This window comes from Salmo trutta, chromosome 12 (assembly GCF_901001165.1).
Source record: "Salmo trutta chromosome 12, fSalTru1.1, whole genome shotgun sequence".
NCBI lineage: Eukaryota > Metazoa > Chordata > Actinopteri > Salmoniformes > Salmonidae > Salmo > Salmo trutta.
In genome coordinates this window covers 5180367-5200294 of record NC_042968.1, presented here as the reverse complement: position 1 = coordinate 5200294, position 19928 = coordinate 5180367, and the positions used below count along the sequence as shown (strand labels likewise).

General features: G+C 44.3%; 1 protein-coding gene across 1 annotated transcript in view; it reads right to left on the bottom strand.

The window, feature by feature from the left end:
- Positions 1-19928, bottom strand: part of LOC115204088 (protein kinase C-binding protein NELL1) — a 448552-nt gene that overhangs the window by 366826 nt on the left and 61798 nt on the right. The window contains exon 3 of the mRNA XM_029769393.1: positions 2117-2267. Within this exon, the coding sequence (XP_029625253.1) occupies positions 2117-2267 (151 nt within the window). The remainder of the gene's footprint in view (positions 1-2116; positions 2268-19928) is intronic.

The following is a 19928-nucleotide window of genomic DNA, read 5'->3' as shown; positions in this document are numbered from 1 at the left end:
GTTGCCAGTGCGCGTTCACAGCCCGGTGCGATCTGTGCCCGTGCCCCGCATTTGTCGAGCTAGGTTGAGCATCCAGCCAGGACGGGTTGTGTCAGCTCTACGCTCGAGATCTCCAGTGTGCCTCCACGGCCCAGTATATCCTGTGCCTGCCCCACGTACCCGGCCTCCAGTGAGTCTATCCAGCCTGGTACGTCCTGTGCCTGCTCCTCGCACTTGCCCTGAGGTGCATGTTACCAGTCTGGCACCACCTGTGCCAGCCCCACACATCAGGCCTCCAGTGCGCCTGCCCAGTCCGGGGTGTCCTGTTCCTGCACTCACCCTGAGGTGCGTGTTACCAGTCTGGCGCCACCTGTGCCAGCCCCACGCATCAGGCCTCCAGTGCGCATTCCCAGTCCGGTGTGTCCTGTTCCTGCTCCCCGCACTTGCCCTGAGGTGCGTGTCACCAGTCTGGCGCCACCTGTGCCAGCCCCACGCATCAGGCCTTCAGCGCGCCTGCCCAGTCCGAGGTGTCCTGTTCCTGCTCCCCGCACTCGCCCTGAGGTGCGTGTTACTAGTCTGGAACTACCTGTGCCAGCCCCACGCATCAGGCCTCTAGTGCATATTCCCAGTCCAGAGCTTCCGGCGACAGTTCCCAGTCCAGAGCTTCCGGTGACGTTTTACCGTCCGGAGCCTCCTGAGACGGCCCTGCGATCCGGAGCCTCCGGCGGCGGCCTGCGGTCCGGAGCCTCCGGCGACAATCTACAGTCCAGTGGCACAAAAGCAGAGGGATCATTGGGCGGAGCGGGGTTTACGCCCCGAACCGGAGCCGCCTCCTCTGTTGGAGGATCCGCGGGATGAGAAGGTTCAGCTTACTGCACCAGAGCCGTCATAGACATTTGTCACCCTCCCTAACCCTCCCTTTTTTTTTGTTTCTTTTGGTGCGTTCGGAGTCCGCACCTTTGGGGGGGGGGGGGTGTACTGTCACGTCCTGACCTTAGAAAGCTGTTATTTTCTATGGTTGAGTAGGTCGGGGGGTTTTCTAGTTTAGTTTTTCTATGTTGTCAGGTTCTAGTTTTGCATTTCTATGTTGGGTTTTGTTTGGGATGATCTCCAATTAGAGGCAGCTGGTCCTCGTTGTCTCAGATTGGAGATCATACTTAAGTAGGGTTTTTTTCCACCTGGGTTTGTGGGATATTGTTTTTGAGTATGTGTATATTAACTCTGCGTCACGGTTTGTAGTTGTTGTTATTCAGTTTATTTATATGTATTGCATAGTTTCACAGTGTAAATAAAATGTGGAATGACACACATGCGGCACTTTGGTCCGCTCCTCCTTTCGACAACCGTGACAGTGAGTGAGTAATTTACATACGCATAAATATCACACCCCCAAGACATGCTAACCTCTCACCATTGCAATATGAGGGGAGGTTAACATTTTTGATGGGTATGATATTTATGCTTCTGTAACTTTCTCCATCATTGTATAATTTCAAGTCCACAGTTCTGGAGTACAGAATCAAAATAACAACAAATTTGTCACTGTCCCAATACCTTTGGAGCTTACTGTATATGTGTGTTGACTGTGATAAGGGCACAACTCACAGACACACACACACGCACAGACACACACAAAATACAGAGATACTGTAATGTACATTTGTGACTGAAGGTATTTGAAAAGGCTGGAGGGGGAGTTAAGGTTAACACAACATGTCAGTGTGCACTATGTGCAGATGCTGGATGATCAATGACTGTCTGTTCCTCCTTCAAGTATGATTTCCTTCTGTCATTTGCCAGTGTGAGAGATAAAAACAAATAGGGCAACATATTTTTTCTGTCCAAATCATGCAAGTACAAAACCATGCAGTCAGCAAGTTAGACATCTCCCACTCCTTTCCCTACATCATTCACATAAGCAGAATAATCTGATATTGATATTTGATATTTTCAACAGGCTGATCAAATTCGTCTTGCAAATGCTCAAGGAATGAATGCGACAAGAAGTAATCTGTGTGTTCAATTCCAACAGGGCCCATTCAGAGTCACAGCTGGGAGAGTTAGTTGACGATAGTGTTGGCAGATAGAGAAAGTAGCTGCTGAAAAGGCAGTAATAAGAGGATTAAAGATGCATTACCTGTGTTCAGATTCATGGATGGAGAAGATGACTCCTGACGTGGAGGACTTCTGCTTGATGGAGGCCAGGAAGGTAAATTCACTTTTACTCCTGAAGAGCTGCACCACCTTCTCCGTGATGTGGGCCGGCGCGTGGACTGCTCTCCCCACATCTGGGGGATGAGAGAGAAAGAACAGCAATCAGGGAACCGTATGTTTGCTGCTTTCACAGTCGACGAGGCAACATCCTGTCTGCCTGCTAAGGTTCAGGATTCACCAAGTAGGGAAAAAGAAGACAGAAAGGTGATTGCGTCCCAAATGGCAACATGTTCGCAATGTTGTGCAATACTTTTGACCAGGGCGCATAGGGCCATTTGGGACACACACAGAGAAACACAATGTCTGAGGCATGGCCTGAAACACTGCTAACTTTTTGCAAGAGGTATGACTGCAGTCCCTGGTTCGAATCCAGACTGCATCACATCCGGCTGTGATTATGAGTCCCATAGGGCGGCACACAATTGGCCCAGTGTCGTCCGGGTTTGGCTGGGGGAGCCGTCATTGTAAATAATTTGTTAAATAAAACTCATGACACAGAAAAGGCATAGCATCTGTATGCATATTCAACATAAAGAATTTAACAATTAACACTAACACACACACTCAGTAATAAGCAAGAAAAAAATGACCCATTTACCTGGATGCGGTCCCAACCCAGAAGCGCGTTAGCCTGTTAGGGCTAGGGGGCAGTATTTACACGGCCGGATAAAAAACGTACCCGATTTAATCTGGTTACTACTCCTACCCAGTAACTACAATATGCATAGAATAGAAAACACCCTAAAGTTTCTAAAACTGTTTGAATGGTGTCTGTGAGTATAACAGAACTCATATGGCAGGCCAAAACCTGATAAGATTCCAAACAGGAAGCGCCCTCTCTGACCATTTCTTCCCCTCCTTGATTATCTCTTTCCAATACAGAGGATCTCTGCTGTTACGTGACACTTCCTATGGCTCCCATGGGCTCTCAGAAGGCGGGAAAAAGCTGAATGACGTAATTCTGGCTGAAAAGCTTTAGCGCATTTGCTAAGTGGTCTATCAGCGGACAATGGGACTCATGCTCGTGCACGAGACGACCCCATGTTGTTATTCTATCCTCTTTGAACGGATACAACGACTCCCGGTCGGAATATTATCGCTTTTTTTATGAGAAAATTAGCAGCGGTTGACATGCTTCGAAGTACGTTCACAAAAAGCATAACAATTATTTTAAGAATTATAGATACAGAACTCCTCTATGCACTCGATATGTCCGATTTTAAAATAGCTTTTTGGTGAAAGCACATTTTGCAATATTCTAAGTAGATAGCCCGGGATCACAGGGCTAGCTATTTAGACACCTAGCAAGTTTAGCCTTCACCAAACTCCGATTTACTATTGGAAAAGATTAGGGCCTAATTAATTAATTTAAATTGACTGATTTTGTTACATGGACTGTAAATCTTTGATATTGTTGCATGTTGTGTATGTACACTGCTCAAAAAAATAAAGGGAACACTTAAACAACACAATGTAACTCCAAGTCAATCACACTTCTGTGTAATCAAACTGTCCACTTAGGAAGCAACACTGATTGACAATAAATTTCACATGCTGTTGTGCAAATGGAAAAGACAACAGGTGGAAATTATAGGCAATTAGCAAGACACCCCCAATAAAGGAGTGGTTCTGCAGGTGGTGACCACAGACCACTTCTCAGTTCCTATGCTTCCTGGCTGGTGTTTTGGTCACTTTTGAATGCTGGCGGTACTTTCACTCTAGTGGTAGCATGAGACGAAGTCTACAACCCACACAAGTGGCTCAGGTAGTGCAGCTCATCTAGGATGGCACATCAATGCGAGCTGTGGCAAGGTTTGCTGTGTCTGTCAGCATAGTGTCCAGAGCATGGAGGGGCTACCAGGAGACAGGCCAGTACATCAGGAGACGTGGAGGAGGCCGTAGGAGGGCAACAACCCAGCAGCAGGACCGCTACCTCCGCCTTTGTGCAAGGAGGAGCAGGAGGAGCACTGCCAGAGCCATCTGTAAATATGTTCTTAAATTCTTAAATTACAAGCCTAGTTGGTTTATCCACAGAAAAAGTCAGCAACCTTCCCACCGGCCATGATTGGCTGATATAATGAGTGGGCTGGACATGCCAAGAGATGAGTTTGTTGTGATGGACTACTTTCTGGAGGACGATCGTGCCATTCTGAATCTCTCTGACTCTTCTGAATCTCTCTGACTCTCTGAAAATGAATCAGTCTGCCGTGAAGCTTTCATCCATGTATATGGGTAAGAATCTAACCTGTTTGGTTAACTTTAGCTAGCTATGGCAATTGGTTTACATGTCTAAACAAAAGACGCCAAGTTAAAGCTTGCTGTTAGCTAGTTAACGTTAGTGGAAGTTAGATGGCTGGCATGCTAGCTAACATTGAACCTGTTTGGTTAACTTTAGCAAGCTATGACAATCGGTTCGTATTGCTAGTTAAAGCTTGCTGTTAGCTAGCCAGCTGAAGTTTGATGGCTGGCTTGCTAACGTTACTCGGTGGATTGGGATTTTTGTTAATTTTTTAGCTAGCTGGCTAACATTACATGTCCAAACAAAAGACCCAAGTTAAACTTGCTGTTAGCAAGCTAACGTTAGCGGAGGTTAGATGGCTGGCTTGCTAGCTAACATTAACTTACGTGTATGAAGTGTGTGTAATGTTAGTATCTGGAATTTGTCTTTCAGCATCAGTAGAACATGCCTGACTCTCCTCCACCAGTCATGCAAGGAGAATGGTATAATGCCTCCCATCAAAAAGAGAGCTGGCCCAAGCAAGCACAGGTTACACCTGGAGCATGAGGACTTGATGCCAATGGAGAACTTCATCAACAACTATGCAGAGGATAATGCAATAGTATTACCAGGATGCCACCCAGAACACAAACACCTTGGTGGAAAGATGCTGCCATCCCATGTGACAAAAGCAGCAGTGGGGTGTCTCTACAAGGTATCGATGACAACACTTGGTGTGTAAATCATAAATACATTTAGGTTATTTTATTGATCTCACATTTTTCTCTGTATTTTCCATAGGTACTTGTAGTCGGGCTGTCTTCCTTCAGGAATCTGTGGAGAAAATTGCTGCCCCACATCTCAAGCACTAAGCCCAGGACAGACATATGCTGGCAGTGCCAGAGGAACAACTACCAGATCTTCAGATCTGCCAATCTGCCAGAAGCTGTTAAGTCAGCCAAGCTGAAAAAGCAAGAGCAGCATCCCCTACTTGTTCAGAGTGAGTGGTCTGTCTACCAGAAGATGGTTGCTGACTGCAAGACCACCTGTCAAGACGTGCAGTTGTCTCTGGGGGCCCCTACTGAACTAGCAAGCAAAGACATCATGATGCATTACAGCTTTCATTTTGCTCAACAAGTAAGCAACATTTCCTCTTTTATACTGATGAAGGACAAAGATGGATAGATAGATGTACACTCAAAAAACTATAGGAAAATATATATATATATATAGGAGGCAGGTAAATACCTTTCACTGAGCAGTGTAAACACAGATCTACAGGGGTGAGACAATTATTTGTAATGTTATTTTGTTGTTTGCAGGTGCACTATCCTTCTGACCTTATGCAGCCAGGTCCCATCTACTTTTTAACTCCTCACAAGTGTGGCTTGTTTGGCTTCTGCTGTGAAGGAATACCACAACAAGTAAACAACTTGATTGATGGCAGACCATGCACAAGCTCCACCACAGTCCAGACCTTCATTTCCTGATCACAGGCCAAACCAAGTTTTCCCCTGTCTGGTGCTTCGGCTTCATCAAGCAGCACTTCAGAAAGATCAGAGTGAACACTTTGTCTGAGATTGCTGGTGTTGTGAAGGATAGTACTGTGACGGGTCAAAATCCCACAGCTGGTTGGACTGGAGGATGGTATGGTGCTGGTGGAAAGCTATGGCTGGCTACAACACCCGACTCCGTACTTCAGGCCGCTGCCACAGATCAAGAAGTACCAGCACATCAGGTTAATATCATTTAAATTGCATTGTATGAGGTTATTGTTCTTATTTAAACTTGGGAGGTGAATTGATGTTGTGCAAGATTGTAATGTCTTAAGTGTTTTGTTATTTGCTGTTTTACAGCTTCGATGCTCTGGAGCCTGGTGTTGTTGTCGGAGTGTTCGGACTCAGTAGGGGCCAGGTTTTAGCTGCTGCGCAATGCTGATATTCCTCCCATAGATGGTCTGCCTGTACAAGCACCACCTGGACTGAACATAGTTAGACAAACGTATCTTTTTGAAAAGATCAGGGAATTTTGCGACAGAGGCAATGGACATCGCATGCCTTGCACCAAAGTCAAGCGCAGGACAGAAACAGGCTCTCCGAATATAGATTCCCTTGTTCATGTGTGGTTTGGACAGACCAGTCATCAGCCCTATCTGCAGTGCCTCTATTCAAATGACCCTCTCCTAAAACACACACGCCATACGTTGCTGCTACAAGAAATTGTATCTTGCTGCTCAGACACTTTACCCCTGATTGAATACATACAACTACCTCATCTTTCACTATCGTTATTAAAATTGTTTGTGTACATATTGTATATTATTTTATTTATATTGACACTATTTCTGATATTGCTACTGTGCAAGCAACCATTTGGCTGTACCGTTTACACATTCTGTAAAGACCCATCTGCTTAGCAAGTCTTAGCAAAATATTGATATGTGTCAACAAATGCTTTGTTTGTAAATGATGTCTGAGTGTTGGAGTGTGTCCCTGGCTATTCGTCAATAAAACATTTTTATTAAAATTGGGCCGTCTGGTTTAAGGAATTTGAAATGATTTATACTTTTACTTTTGATTAAGTACATTTTAGCAATTCCATTTACTTTTGACACTTTTTCAGTTTTTTTTAAACCAAATACTTTTAGACTTTTACTGAGGTAGTATTTTACTGGGTGACTTTTACTTCAGTAATTTTCTATTAAGGTGTCTTTACATCTTTACATTTAGGCTGTCAATGTAAATAAGAATTTGTTCTTAACTGACTTGCCTAGTTAAATAAATAAATAAATACAAAAATCTGGACACTTTCTGTTTACCTGGAATTTTTCCTTATTGTAGGCTACAACCACTTTTAATCTTAATCTTTACTACACTACTCACTGTTTAGCCCATGACCTCACATGTGAATCCTTAAAGAGATGGGTGGGGCTGACTTAAGAGGGCGTGAACAATGCGGAATGGGTGTAGACCAGGTATTCCCAAACTGGGGTATGGGTACGCGCAATGCCGTATGGGGGTACGCAGAATAAAAATGTGATACACATTAGTAGCCGCGTTTCACTGCCAAAAATAAAATTCAACCCCCTAGTGTTCTGTGAAATAACACAATATCCAATACAGGGAGCCTAGTAAAATAATTAACATCCAATCACATTAGCCGTTACTCTCTCGCAGGAAACCTTCACTCTTGCGCAGACATTTAGAAACGAAAAAATGACAATTTGAAAAATATGCCACGGGAGATTTTTGAGCGAGAATAAAGCTGACCTTCGAGTATTAAGACATGTATAAAAGCAACAGATATATTTAAGAAGGGGCTAGAAGCATCTTATATGGTGAGCTACCAAGTGGCTAGGACAGGCAAGCCCCATACTATTGTGGAGGACTTAATTCTTCCTGCTGCCGCAGATATGGCTGGGACAATGCTGTGAGAAAAGGCCAAAAACTATACAGACAATTTCTCCATCAAACAACACTGTTTCACCACACATCAGTGACTTGGCAGGAAATGTTTTAAAACAATTACTGCTTCGCATACAAGTCAGAGAATTATATGTGTTACAGGTAGATGAGTCAACAGACGTGGTGGGCCTGGCACAGCTCCTGGTATATGTCCGTTATGTTTATGGGGGATCAATTAAGGAAGACATCCTCTTCTGGAAACTAGGACAACATAAGAGGATATTACTGGACAGCTTTGTGACATCAAGTGGACTTTGGTGGTCAAGATGTGTTGGTATCGGTACTGATGGCACAAAAGCCATGACAGGGAGACATAGTGGATTGGTAACGCACATGCAAACAGTTGCTCCCAACGCCACTTGGGTACACTGCAGCATCCACCGAGAGGCTCTCGCAGTCAAGGGAATGCCTGACAGCTTGAAAGACGTTTTGGACACTGCAGTGAAAATGGTTAACTTTGTTAAAGCAAGGCCCCTGAACTATCGTGTATTTTCTGCATTATGCAATGATCTGGGCAGTGACCATGTAACGCTTTTACAACATACAGAAGTGCGCTGGTTATCAAGGGGCAAATTATTGACACGTTTTTTTTAATTGAGAGACAAGCTTAAAGTTTTATTTACTGACCATAATTTTAACTTGTCTGACAGCTTGCATGATGACGAGTTTCTCACACAACTGGCCTATCTGGGTGATGTTTTTTCTCACCTGAATGATCTGAATCTAGGATTACAGGAACTCTCCGCAACAATATTCAATGTGCGGGACAAAATTGAGACTGTGATTAAGAAGTTGGAGCTCTTTTCTGTTTGCATTAACAAGGACAACACACAGGTCTTTCCATCACTGTATGATTTTTTTGTGTGCAAATGAACTCAAGCTTATGGACAATGTCAAATGTGAAGCACCTGAGTGAGCTGGGTGCTCAATTACTTTCCCAAAACGGATGACAAACAACTGCATTCATTATCCTTTTCATGCCCTGCCTCCAGTCCACTTACCAATATCTGAGCAAGAGAGCCTCATCGAAATTGCAACCAGCGGTTCTGTGAAAATTTAATTTAATCAGAAGCCACTGCCAGACTTCTGGATTGGGTTGTGCTCAGAGTTTCTTGCCTTGGCAAATTTCTCTGTTAAGGCACTGATGTCCTTTGCAACCACATACCTATGCGAGAGTGGATTCTCGGCCCTCACTAGCATGAAAACTAAATACAGGCACAGACTGTGTGTGGAAAATTATTTAAGACTGAGACTCTCTCCAATACAACCCAACATTGCAGAGTTATGTGCATCCTATCATGCACACCCTTCTCATTAACCTGTGGTGAGTTATTCACCATTTTTTATCAACAAATAAGGTTTTATATGTAAGATGGCTAAATAAAAAGCTGAATTATTGATTATTATTATTATTATATTATTATTTGGGCCCTGGTCCTACAAGAGCTCTTTGTCACTTCTCACGAGCTGGGTTGTGACAAAAACTCACACTCATTCTCAATCTTACGGGGAGGCAGGTAGCCTAGTGGTTAGAGCGTTGGACTAGTAACCGAAAGGTTGCAAGATCAATTCCCCGAGCTGACAAGGTAAAAATATGTTGTTCTTCCCCTGAACAGGGGCCGTCATTGAAAATAAGAGTTTGTTCTTAACTGACTTGCCTTGTTAAATAAAGGTTAAAAAATGTATTGTGTCTATGGCAAGGGGTATGCAGCTGGAGGTTGAATGGGTACAGGACTATAAGAAGTTTGGGAACCACTGGTGTAGACAAAGGAGAGCTCTCCAGTAGGTATTCAAAGGCCCTTCCCTCAAAAGTGAGTTTCCAAGTGTAAGAATTTTCAAAGTAGAATTACTTTCCAATTGTGCCTCAAAAATGCAGCATCCATTTTGTAGCTCTGAGTCTCTACTTCTCACCAATATAAAAAACCCAATTTCAAATTCAGCTACATAAAACCGAATCCAGGTGATGTCACATATGCTGAGCACTTGTTGGCTGCTTTTCCTTCACTCTGCGGTCCAACTCATCCCAAACCATCTCAATTGGGTTGAGGTCAGATGATGGTGGAGGCTGATGCAGCACTCTATCACCCACCTTCTTGGTAAAATAGCCCCTATACAGCCTGGAGGTGTGTTGGGTCATTGGCCTCTCAAAAAACACACGTTACTCCCACCAAGCACAAACCAGATGGGATGGCGTATTGCTGCAGAATGCTATGAAACCATGCTGGTTAAGTGTGCCTTGTATTCTAAATAAATCACGAACAGTGTCACTGGCAAAGCACCCAGACACCATCACACCTCCTCCTCCATGCTTCACAGTGGGAACCACACATGCAGAGCTCGGCTGATGGAACCAAAAATCTCAAATTTGGATTCATCAGACCAAAGGACAGATTTCTACCAGCCTTATGTCCACTGCTCGTGTTTCTTGGCCCAACAAGTCTCTTCTGCTTATTGTCCTTTAGTAGTGATTTCTTTGCAGCAATTCAACCATGAAGGCCTGATTCACACAGTCTCCTCTGAACAGTTTATATTGAGATGTGTCATCCTCTGCAGAAGAGGTAACTCTGGGTCTTCCTTTCCTGTGCTGGTCCTCATGAGAGCCAGTTGCATCATAGCGCTTGATGGTCTTTTCGACTACACATGAATAAACTTTCAAAATTCTTGAAATGTTCAGAATGGACTGACCATGTCTTAAAGTAATGATGGTCTGTCGAATTCTCTTTGCTTATTGGAGCTGTTCTTGCCATAATATGGACTTGGTCTTTTATCAAATAGGGCTATCTTCTGTATTCCAACCCTACTTGTCACAACACAACTGATTGGCTCAAACGCATTAAGAAGGAAAGAAATTCCATAAGTTCAATTTTAACAAGGCACACCTGTTAATTGAAATGCATTCCAGGTGACTACCTCATGAAGCTGGTTCGAGAATGCCAAGAGTGTGCAAAGCTGTCATTAAGGCAAAGGGTGGCTACTTTGAAGAATGTCAAATCTAAAATATATTTGGATTTGTTTAACACTTTTTTGGTTACAACATGATTCCATGTGTTATTTCATAGTTTTGATGTCTTCACTATTATTCTACAATGTAGAAAATAGTAAAAATAAAGAAAAACCCTGGAATGAGTAGGTGTGTCCAAACTTTTGACTGGTACTGTACATGTATGTCATCTTTCATGACTGCCTGCTAACACGGTTCTCATATCATCAAAGTCAGTTGGCCAGACCTTGTGCATAATCTGTTGGTAGAGCATGGTGTTTGCAACGCCAGGGGGTTCGATTCCCACGGGGGACCAGTACGGAGAAAAAAATGTATGAAATGTATGCATTCACTACTGTAAGTCGCTCTGGATAAGAGTGTCTGCTAAATGATGTAAATGTAAACACCTTTCTCATTAACTGAACTAAAATGCTGTGATTGTTGGTCTTCTATTTACCTATGAATTCTCTGAAATGGAAAGTACCAGAAACCATATACTGGACCATAGTCCAAAAGGCATTTCTTCAAGTGGCTATGGAGGTGCATATTTGGTGTGCAATACTGTTTTCCTTACAACCTTACAAAGCTCTCACATAACTGTTGCAAGTGGTGATGAGCCTCTCCCACTTGCCCCATTGTGATACATGTTGTACATAAGATGGTACAGGCTTTGACAAAATGGGTCCAGCAATCATTATAGGCATCCTCCACAAGTCCCTTAAGAGCGAATAAGGAGTAAAAGCATGTCAAATTTTGAAATGAGAAATACCTGCTGAGATTTTTTTCGGGTAGTTGGCCCATGTCTGCAGGTGCTTTCAATGCATCAACTTTAACCTGAATATTTCTAAGTATTCAATCATCCAGAACACCAATATTTTTCCAGATGATAAAAAAAAGTGCTTTGTGGTCCCCAGTAAAATATTATGCATAGGGTCCACTACAGCCATGTCTATGGGCATGAAATATCGCAATTTAAATAGATTTGAGAATCTGGCCCCAGTTTCAGTCTCTATTATTGTTTTCCTCTTTACCTTGATCTTGTCCACATACTCCCTTGCATTTTGTGAACTTCATTCTGACGTTGCAGTACATGGTTGTCAGTGTAGGCTCCTCAAAGAATGAAGGGGAGGACCATCCTCAATGAATTTCATAAAAAATGAAATGGTAAAACATTTAAAAGGTTATGCTTTTTAGATAAAACTATACTAAATATAATCACGTCACCAAATAATTGATTAAAACATTATTTTGCATAGAACACTTCTGAACAAATTAACTTATTCCAAAATGAAGGAGAAGCAAGATAAAAAAAAATCACATTGACTTTCATTTACTTAGCTTGCAAATGCTGCTGGCAAGTTTAGCCTACTGAAACACCCTGCTCAAACATAGAGATGCTATGTCAGCTAGCTGGCTATGACTTTCCAACACAACACTGGAACTCTTCCAAGTCAAGGTAATCTTTTGGTTTTACTAATTTATTGCCACCAGGGCCCACCAGTGTAACTGCTTACTGACTGTACACTAACGTAGCGGGTTTACTAACAAGTTAGTTCTAGTAGCTATGCTGACTATGACGTTACTTTAGCTAATATGGTGAAAACGATGTAGGCTGTGTGTAGTGGTTTGGCTTGGAAAGGTTTTTTCCTCTGGTCACACACAGCTGATGGTTGTGCATTGAAGTCCACAAGCGAAGGGAAGAGATGAGATGAGGAGAGCGCATAGATGCGAGAATGAATACAACCTAGCTGCTATGAAAGTGAACTGTGTTTACGCATGATCAGGGGGTGTAATCATTCCGCCGAGGATAAACATACCTGAATCTGTCCAATAGTTTGCAGCTGTTGGACTAATGATTGCACACTATATCAGGTGGTATTGAATGTCACTGTCTGTCCATGTGTCACCTCCAATTTGTCTCTTGACTTGTGTGCACCTACGTTGTAAACCTTCATTTAAAGGCTAAGTTTTAGCAACCTCATGATGGGTGTAGGGAAAATTTGAGTATCATGTATTAGCCTAAATATATTTATGTTACAATGAACTGGAATATGAAAGGAATATGAATGAGAGTCATCCAATATGCTGTAACAAAAATAAGGCCATGCTCATGACAAAAAAATCATCCTCCCTCATCTTAAATGGCACTGACCGCCACTGATGGTTGTCCATCCAGTGCATGATGGAGTAATCTGCTTTATCACCCCATTTCCATGGAAATGTCTGTTGGCATTTGTTGCAACCTGTGTGAGCTTGACCTGAATTTGTGTTGTTGCACAGCTAAAAAGATGGTGGTGAAATCCCAAATAGGAATTCATTTTAGTCATTAGTATGACCTGCTGGCCGCAATGAATTCTTCAGCAGGATTAATACGCCCTCCGACCACCAACTGTCTATCATGTGGGCTCAGAAAAATAAATCATCATTCTCCAGGCAGCATAGAGTAGGAGAAAGGTGTTTAGAGCTGTTAACCTGTCAAGGTATAGGGGGCAGTATTTTCGATTTCGGATGAAAAGCATGCCCAGAGTTAAACGGCCTAATACCCGGGCCCAGAGTCAAATATTTGCATATTATTAATAGATTTGGATAGAAAACACACTGACAGTTTTTCAGTGGTCTGCCTGGTGACTAAGAGATTGGAGATGCGCGGTCACGAAACCATGCGGTTTTTTCTTTTCGTCTTTGAATGAATACACTATTGTCCAGTTGGAATATTATCGCTATTTTACGAGAAAAATACCATTAAAGATTTATTTTAAACAGTGTTTGACATGCTTCTAAGTATGGTAATGGAATATTTTGATTTTTTTTGTCTTGATATGCGCTCGCGCGTCACCCTTTGGATAGTGACCTGAACGCACGAACAAAATGGAGGTATTTGTACATAACTATGGATTATTTGGAACAAAAACAACATTTCTTGTGGAAGTAGCAGTCCTGGGAGTGCATTCTGACGAAGATCACCAAAGGTAATACAATTTTTTAATAGTAATTCTGAGTTTAGTGAGCCCCGAACTTGGCGGGTGTCAAAATAGCTAGCCTTGATGGCTGAGCTATGTACTCAGAATATTGCAAAATGTGCTTTCGCCGAAAAGCTATTTTAAAATCTGACATAGCGATTGCATAAAGGAGTTCTGTATCTATAATTCTTAATATAATTGTTATGTATTTTGTCAACGTTTATGATGAGTAATTTAATAAATTCACCGGAAGTTTTCGGTGGGGATACATTTTCTGAACATCACACGCCAATGTAAAAAGCTGGTTTTGGATATAAATATGAACTTCATTGAACAAAACATGCATGTATTGTATAACATAATGTCCTAGGAGTGTCATTTGATGAAGATCATCAAAGGTTAGTGCTTCATTTAGCTGTGTTCTGGGTTTCTGTGGCATATATGCTTGCTTGGAAAATGGCTGTGTGATTATTTGTGGCTATGTACTCTCCTAACATAATCTAATGTTTTGCTTTCGCTGTAAAGCCTTTTTGAAATCGGACAATGTGGTTAGATTAACGAGAGTCTTATCTTTCAAATGGTGTAAAATAGTCATATGTTTGAAAAATTGAAATTATTGCATTTTTGAGGTTTTGTATTTCTCGCCACTCGTCAACTGGCTGTTGAGTAGAGTGGGACGGTGACGTCCCACTAGCCCAGAGAGGTTAAATGATCGAATGGGTCAATAATGAATGCAAACAAGTGATTGCACTCTGCTCAACACTCAAACTCAAGAACAAATCATTTTGGTGGCTGTTGCAGTTTGCGAACAATAGCTATTGAGCAAATCTCCCTTGCTGCAGCTAAACAATTGCATTCTGCGGCAAGAATTGTTCACAATCTAGTCCGGTTGCGAACGTAAGTTGACCTCTTTTTAACACTAGAACTGCCATAGGCCAATGTTACCTAAGACTTTTATGAACACAATTTCATTATTATTCTTCCGATAGCATACATGAAACGTATTTATTAGACTGATACATGCTGACCACACTGCTCACGTTGTGTGCGCGAGCGTTGCAAAATAAATGTACACATATACTGTACATGTTATTCAATCATTCCACCCACACTGCTTGCGAGAGGCTGCGTAGCCAGGCACTAAAATATAACCTGGTTATATTTCTGATGTTTAACGCGCTTCAAGTCCCACCTTTCCCATCTCCTCATTGGTTTTTAGGAGCATATACCCACGTTGGTGACTGAAAGATGAACTGTGGTCCACACTCCAGCCCAGTTGGTAGTGGTAATGAACCTTAAATTTGGTTGCCAACCGCCATTTAAAGTCAAAAGATGAAGAAGAAGCCTGAAGGAGGAGAGACTACTAGAAACAAACTCGGTTTACCCTTTTATCTGTGGATTAATTGTGGAGGACCTTGCGCATTTCAGGTAAAATCTATTAATTTCAACCTTTATGTGTCACATACAACAGGTGTAGCCCTTACTGTGAAATGCTGACTTACAAGCCCTTAACCAGCAATACAGTTCAAGAAAGAGTTAAGAAAATATTTACCAAATAAACCCAGGGCCCCAGTGTTGAGGATCAGCGTGGCAGACGTGTTGTTGCCTACCCTTACCTCCTGGGGCCGTGACGTCAGGAAGTCCAGGAGCCAGTTGCAGAGGGAGTTGTTTAGTCCCTGGGTCCTTAGCTTAGTGATGAGATTTGTGGGCACTAGGGTGTTGAACATATGTCCAGTGTTTATATCCCACGACTAATTAGCTAGCAACAGCAAGCTAGTTAGCTAAATTGCCAAAAATGTTTAATGCTTTTCGACCTGTCCCCAAATTAATATAGTTGTTTCAGAGTGCGTTTTGATATTTCAACCTGTGTGTCCTGATCACGTCTTGTGTAGGTAGACAAAAATCAACATGCGTGCAAGCGGTCTGGTGTCACGGTTGTCTTCGTCCTCTGACGATAGTGCGAAATCGTCATCAGAAAAGGTAGACCAATATGCAGCAGGTACGTGAATGCTCATCTTGACTTTTATTTACTATAAGAATGAACATACAAAATAACAAAATACGAAGACGAACAAATAACAGTCTGGCAAAGCATAGGGCTTTACACAGAACAATCACCCACAAATCACAAACACAGACACACCCTTATATATGAGACTCTCAATCAAAGGCAGATAGACAACACCTGCCTTCAACTGAGAGTCCCAATCCCAATTAACCAACATAGAAACACACTCACCAGACTAGACATAGAAATACATAAACAGACTATAAACCAAAACCCCGGAAATACTAAATCAAACACCCTTAATCAAACACACCACCCTGAACCACATAAAACAAATACCCTCTGTCACGCCCTGACCAAACTACAAAACAATTAACCTTATATACTGGCCAGGACGTGACAGTACCCCCCCCTTAAAGGTGCTACCCCAGAAGCACCTTAACAAAAAAAAATTACCCCCAAACAATACCCAAAAGAAAAATTCCCCCTTACTAAAGGGAGGGAAGGGAGGGTGGCTGCCGTCAACGACGGCACTGTGCTACACCCCCCCTCCCCAACCCACCTATATTGGAGGCGGCTCAGGTTCTGGCCGTTCCAGGCAGTCTGGGCAGTCTGGCAGTTCGGGGCAGTCTGGTGGCTCGGGGCAGTCTGGTGGCTCGGGGCAGTCTGGTGGCTCGGGGCAGTCTGGGCAGTCTGTCGGCTCGGGGCAGTCTGGGCAGTCTGTCAGCTCGGGGCAGTCTGGGCAGTCTGTCAGCTCGGGGCAGTCTGGGCAGTCTGTCAGCTCGGGGCAGTCTGGGCAGTCTGGCCACTCCGGCAGGTCAGGGCAGTCTGGCCACTCCGGCAGGTCAGGGCAGTCTGGCCACTCCGGCAGGTCAGGGCAGTCTGGCCACACCGGCAGGTCAGGGCAGTCTGGCCACTCCGGCAGGTCAGGGCAGTCTGGCCACTCCGGCAGGTCAGGGCAGTCTGGCCACTCCGGCAGGTCAGGGCAGTCTGGCCACTCCGGCAGGTCAGGGCAGTCTGGCCACTCCGGCAGTTCAGGGCAGTCTGGCCACTCCGGCAGTTCAGCGCAGTCTGGCCACTCCGGCAGTTCAGCGCAGTCTGGCCACTCCGGCAGTTCAGGGCAGTCTGGCCACTCCGGCAGTTCAGGGCAGTCTGGCCACTCCGGCAGTTCAGGGCAGTCTGGCCACTCCGGCAGTTCAGGGCAGTCTGGCCACTCCGGCAGTTCAGGGCAGTCTGGCCACTCCGGCAGTTCAGCGCAGTCTGGCCACTCCGGCAGTTCAGCGCAGTCTGGCCACTCCGGCAGTTCAGCGCAGTCTGGCCACTCCGGCAGTTCAGCGCAGTCTGGCCACTCCGGCAGTTCAGCGCAGTCTGGCCACTCCGGCAGTTCAGCGCAGTCTGGCCACTCCGGCAGTTCAGCGCAGTCTGGCCACTCCGGCAGTTCAGCGCAGTCTGGCCACTCCGGCAGTTCAGCGCAGTCTGACCACTCCGGCGACTGTTGACTGACGGGCAGCTCCGACGACTGTTGACTGACGGGCAGCTCCGACGACTGTTGACTGACGGGCAGCTCCGACGACTGTTGACTGACGGGCAGCTCCGACGACTGTTGACTGGCGGGCAGCTCCGACGACTGTTGACTGGCGGGCAGCTCCGACGACTGTTGACTGGCGGGCAGCTCCGACGACTGTTGACTGGCGAGGCTGGGTTTACGCACTTGCCGTTTAGTGCGGGGAGCGGGAACAGGACGAGTCGGACTGGGTGGACGCACTTCCGGGTCCGCACGAGAGACAGGAGCTGGAAACCCAGGGCTATGGAGGCGCACAGCCGGTCTAGATCTTACCTCCTGCACAACCCGCCTTGGCTCGATGGAACTAGTAGCCCTGCACGAGCGGAGTGCTCGTACAGGGCAGACTGGGCTGTGCAGGGGCTTGATGGTAGCCGTGCGTAGAGCGGGAGTTGGGTAGCCTGGTCCTCGGAGGCGTACCGGCGACCAGATGCGCTGCGCAGGCATCCTCCTACCAGGCTGGATGCCCGCTCTAGCACGGCACCTGCGAGGGGCTGGAATAACTCGCACCTGACTGTGCGTGCGTATGGGTGAGATATTGCGCTTTTCAGCGAAACATGGCGCTCCCCACCTCATACGCTCCTCCATATAACCACGGGTAGCTGGCTTCCGGCTCTTCCCTCGCCTAGCCAAACTACCCGTGTGCCCCCCCAAAAAAATTCTTGGGGGTGCCTCTCGTGCTTCTCCCTCAGCGCGTCTCTGGCCTCGTACCATCGCCTCTCTGCCTTGGCTGCTTCTATTTCCCACTGCGGGCGCTGATAATCCCCAGCCTGATGCCAAGGTCCGGCCCCGTCCAGAATTTCCTCCCAAGTCCACTTCTCTCGTTTGTCCTCCTCGAACGCCGTCTGCTCCTTCCTCTGCTGCTTGGTCCTTTGGTGGTGGGTGATTCTGTCACGGTTGTCTTCGTCCTCTGACGATAGTGCGAAATCGTCATCAGAAAAGGTAGACCAATATGCAGCAGGTACGTGAATGCTCATCTTGACTTTTATTTACTATAAGAATGAACATACAAAATAACAAAATACGAAGACGAACAAATAACAGTCTGGCAAAGCATAGGGCTTTACACAGAACAATCACCCACAAATCACAAACACAGACACACCCTTATATATGAGACTCTCAATCAAAGGCAGATAGACAACACCTGCCTTCAACTGAGAGTCCCAATCCCAATTAACCAACATAGAAACACACTCACCAGACTAGACATAGAAATACATAAACAGACTATAAACCAAAACCCCGGAAATACTAAATCAAACACCCTTAATCAAACACACCACCCTGAACCACATAAAACAAATACCCTCTGTCACGCCCTGACCAAACTACAAAACAATTAACCTTATATACTGGCCAGGACGTGACATCTGGTCAACATGATTAAAAGTTGAGTTATTGGCTGGAAATTTGCTTTTGGCCTCCATTTTTCTCTAGGACTTTTTGTGGAATTATACAAAACATATCTTTGACTCTAAAAACTACTGTTGTTATATTTTTACATGGATATATTTCCACAAATATTTATTCATGCTTCACAATTGTTTATGCACTATTTATCAAGCCTTGGTGCGTATGTTTGCGCACCTTGTGGATTGATGCTAAGTGGGACGCCCGGCAACGTTCTTAACGTTCTCTAGCAGGTACTTATGGGCTGAAAGGCCAGGCAGTTCTAGTGTTAAAGGTATCATTAAATCATCTTATTTGTATCCCTAGCAATCCCAAATGTACATTGTTTAAAGCACAGTTTTACATGTTTCAGTCACAGATTAAAGTTCCAATAAGCCCCCTATGGTGAATGAGAGGCTTGTAGAGGTTTCATGATTCTTTGAGTTTTTAGTTCATCGTTCGCCAGTAGGGGTCCTGCGTGCTCTGGTCATTACTGACTCAAACAAACGAAATGATTTGAAAGATTTGGAGAAAAGATCATAGTCATTAAAAAGAGCTAAACTCCCCATCACTAGCACATAGAATCAAAAATGGTGGATAAATGAAGATGTCTTAAACAAGCAGTTTACCATTGAAAAATTGTCACAGTTCCAGTCTACTTAATGGGTGACTCTTCCATAGACACCAATGCGATAGCAGCTCGGTCTGGTCTACTTGGAGATGATCCTGGAGCGATCATATACTTGTATCACAGAGTTTCTGTTCTGATGGGACAGGAAGTGTAGTTAAAAAAAACATCTATATTCTTATAGCTAACAATGAACAACTCCCGGAATTTCTACTTGTCGCACCAAGCCATGGAAATGGTTACATATAACGTTTATAACAGTACTCAGAGTCTGCAATACTCTACACCCCACTGCCACAACCTTCCAAATGCGACTCCGAAACAAGGTAAGAAGCTGTCCTATTATTTGTCAGCAAAGCAATCTAGCTAGCTATAATAGCTATCTCTGCTAGCTAGCACTGTAGCAGCTGTAATGTTAGCAAAGGTAGCTGGCTAACTAAGTAAAATTACTACAGCCAATATAGTCAATAACTAACGTTAGTAACTAGTTAACAACTGTAGTTAAGATGATCATATTGCATGGA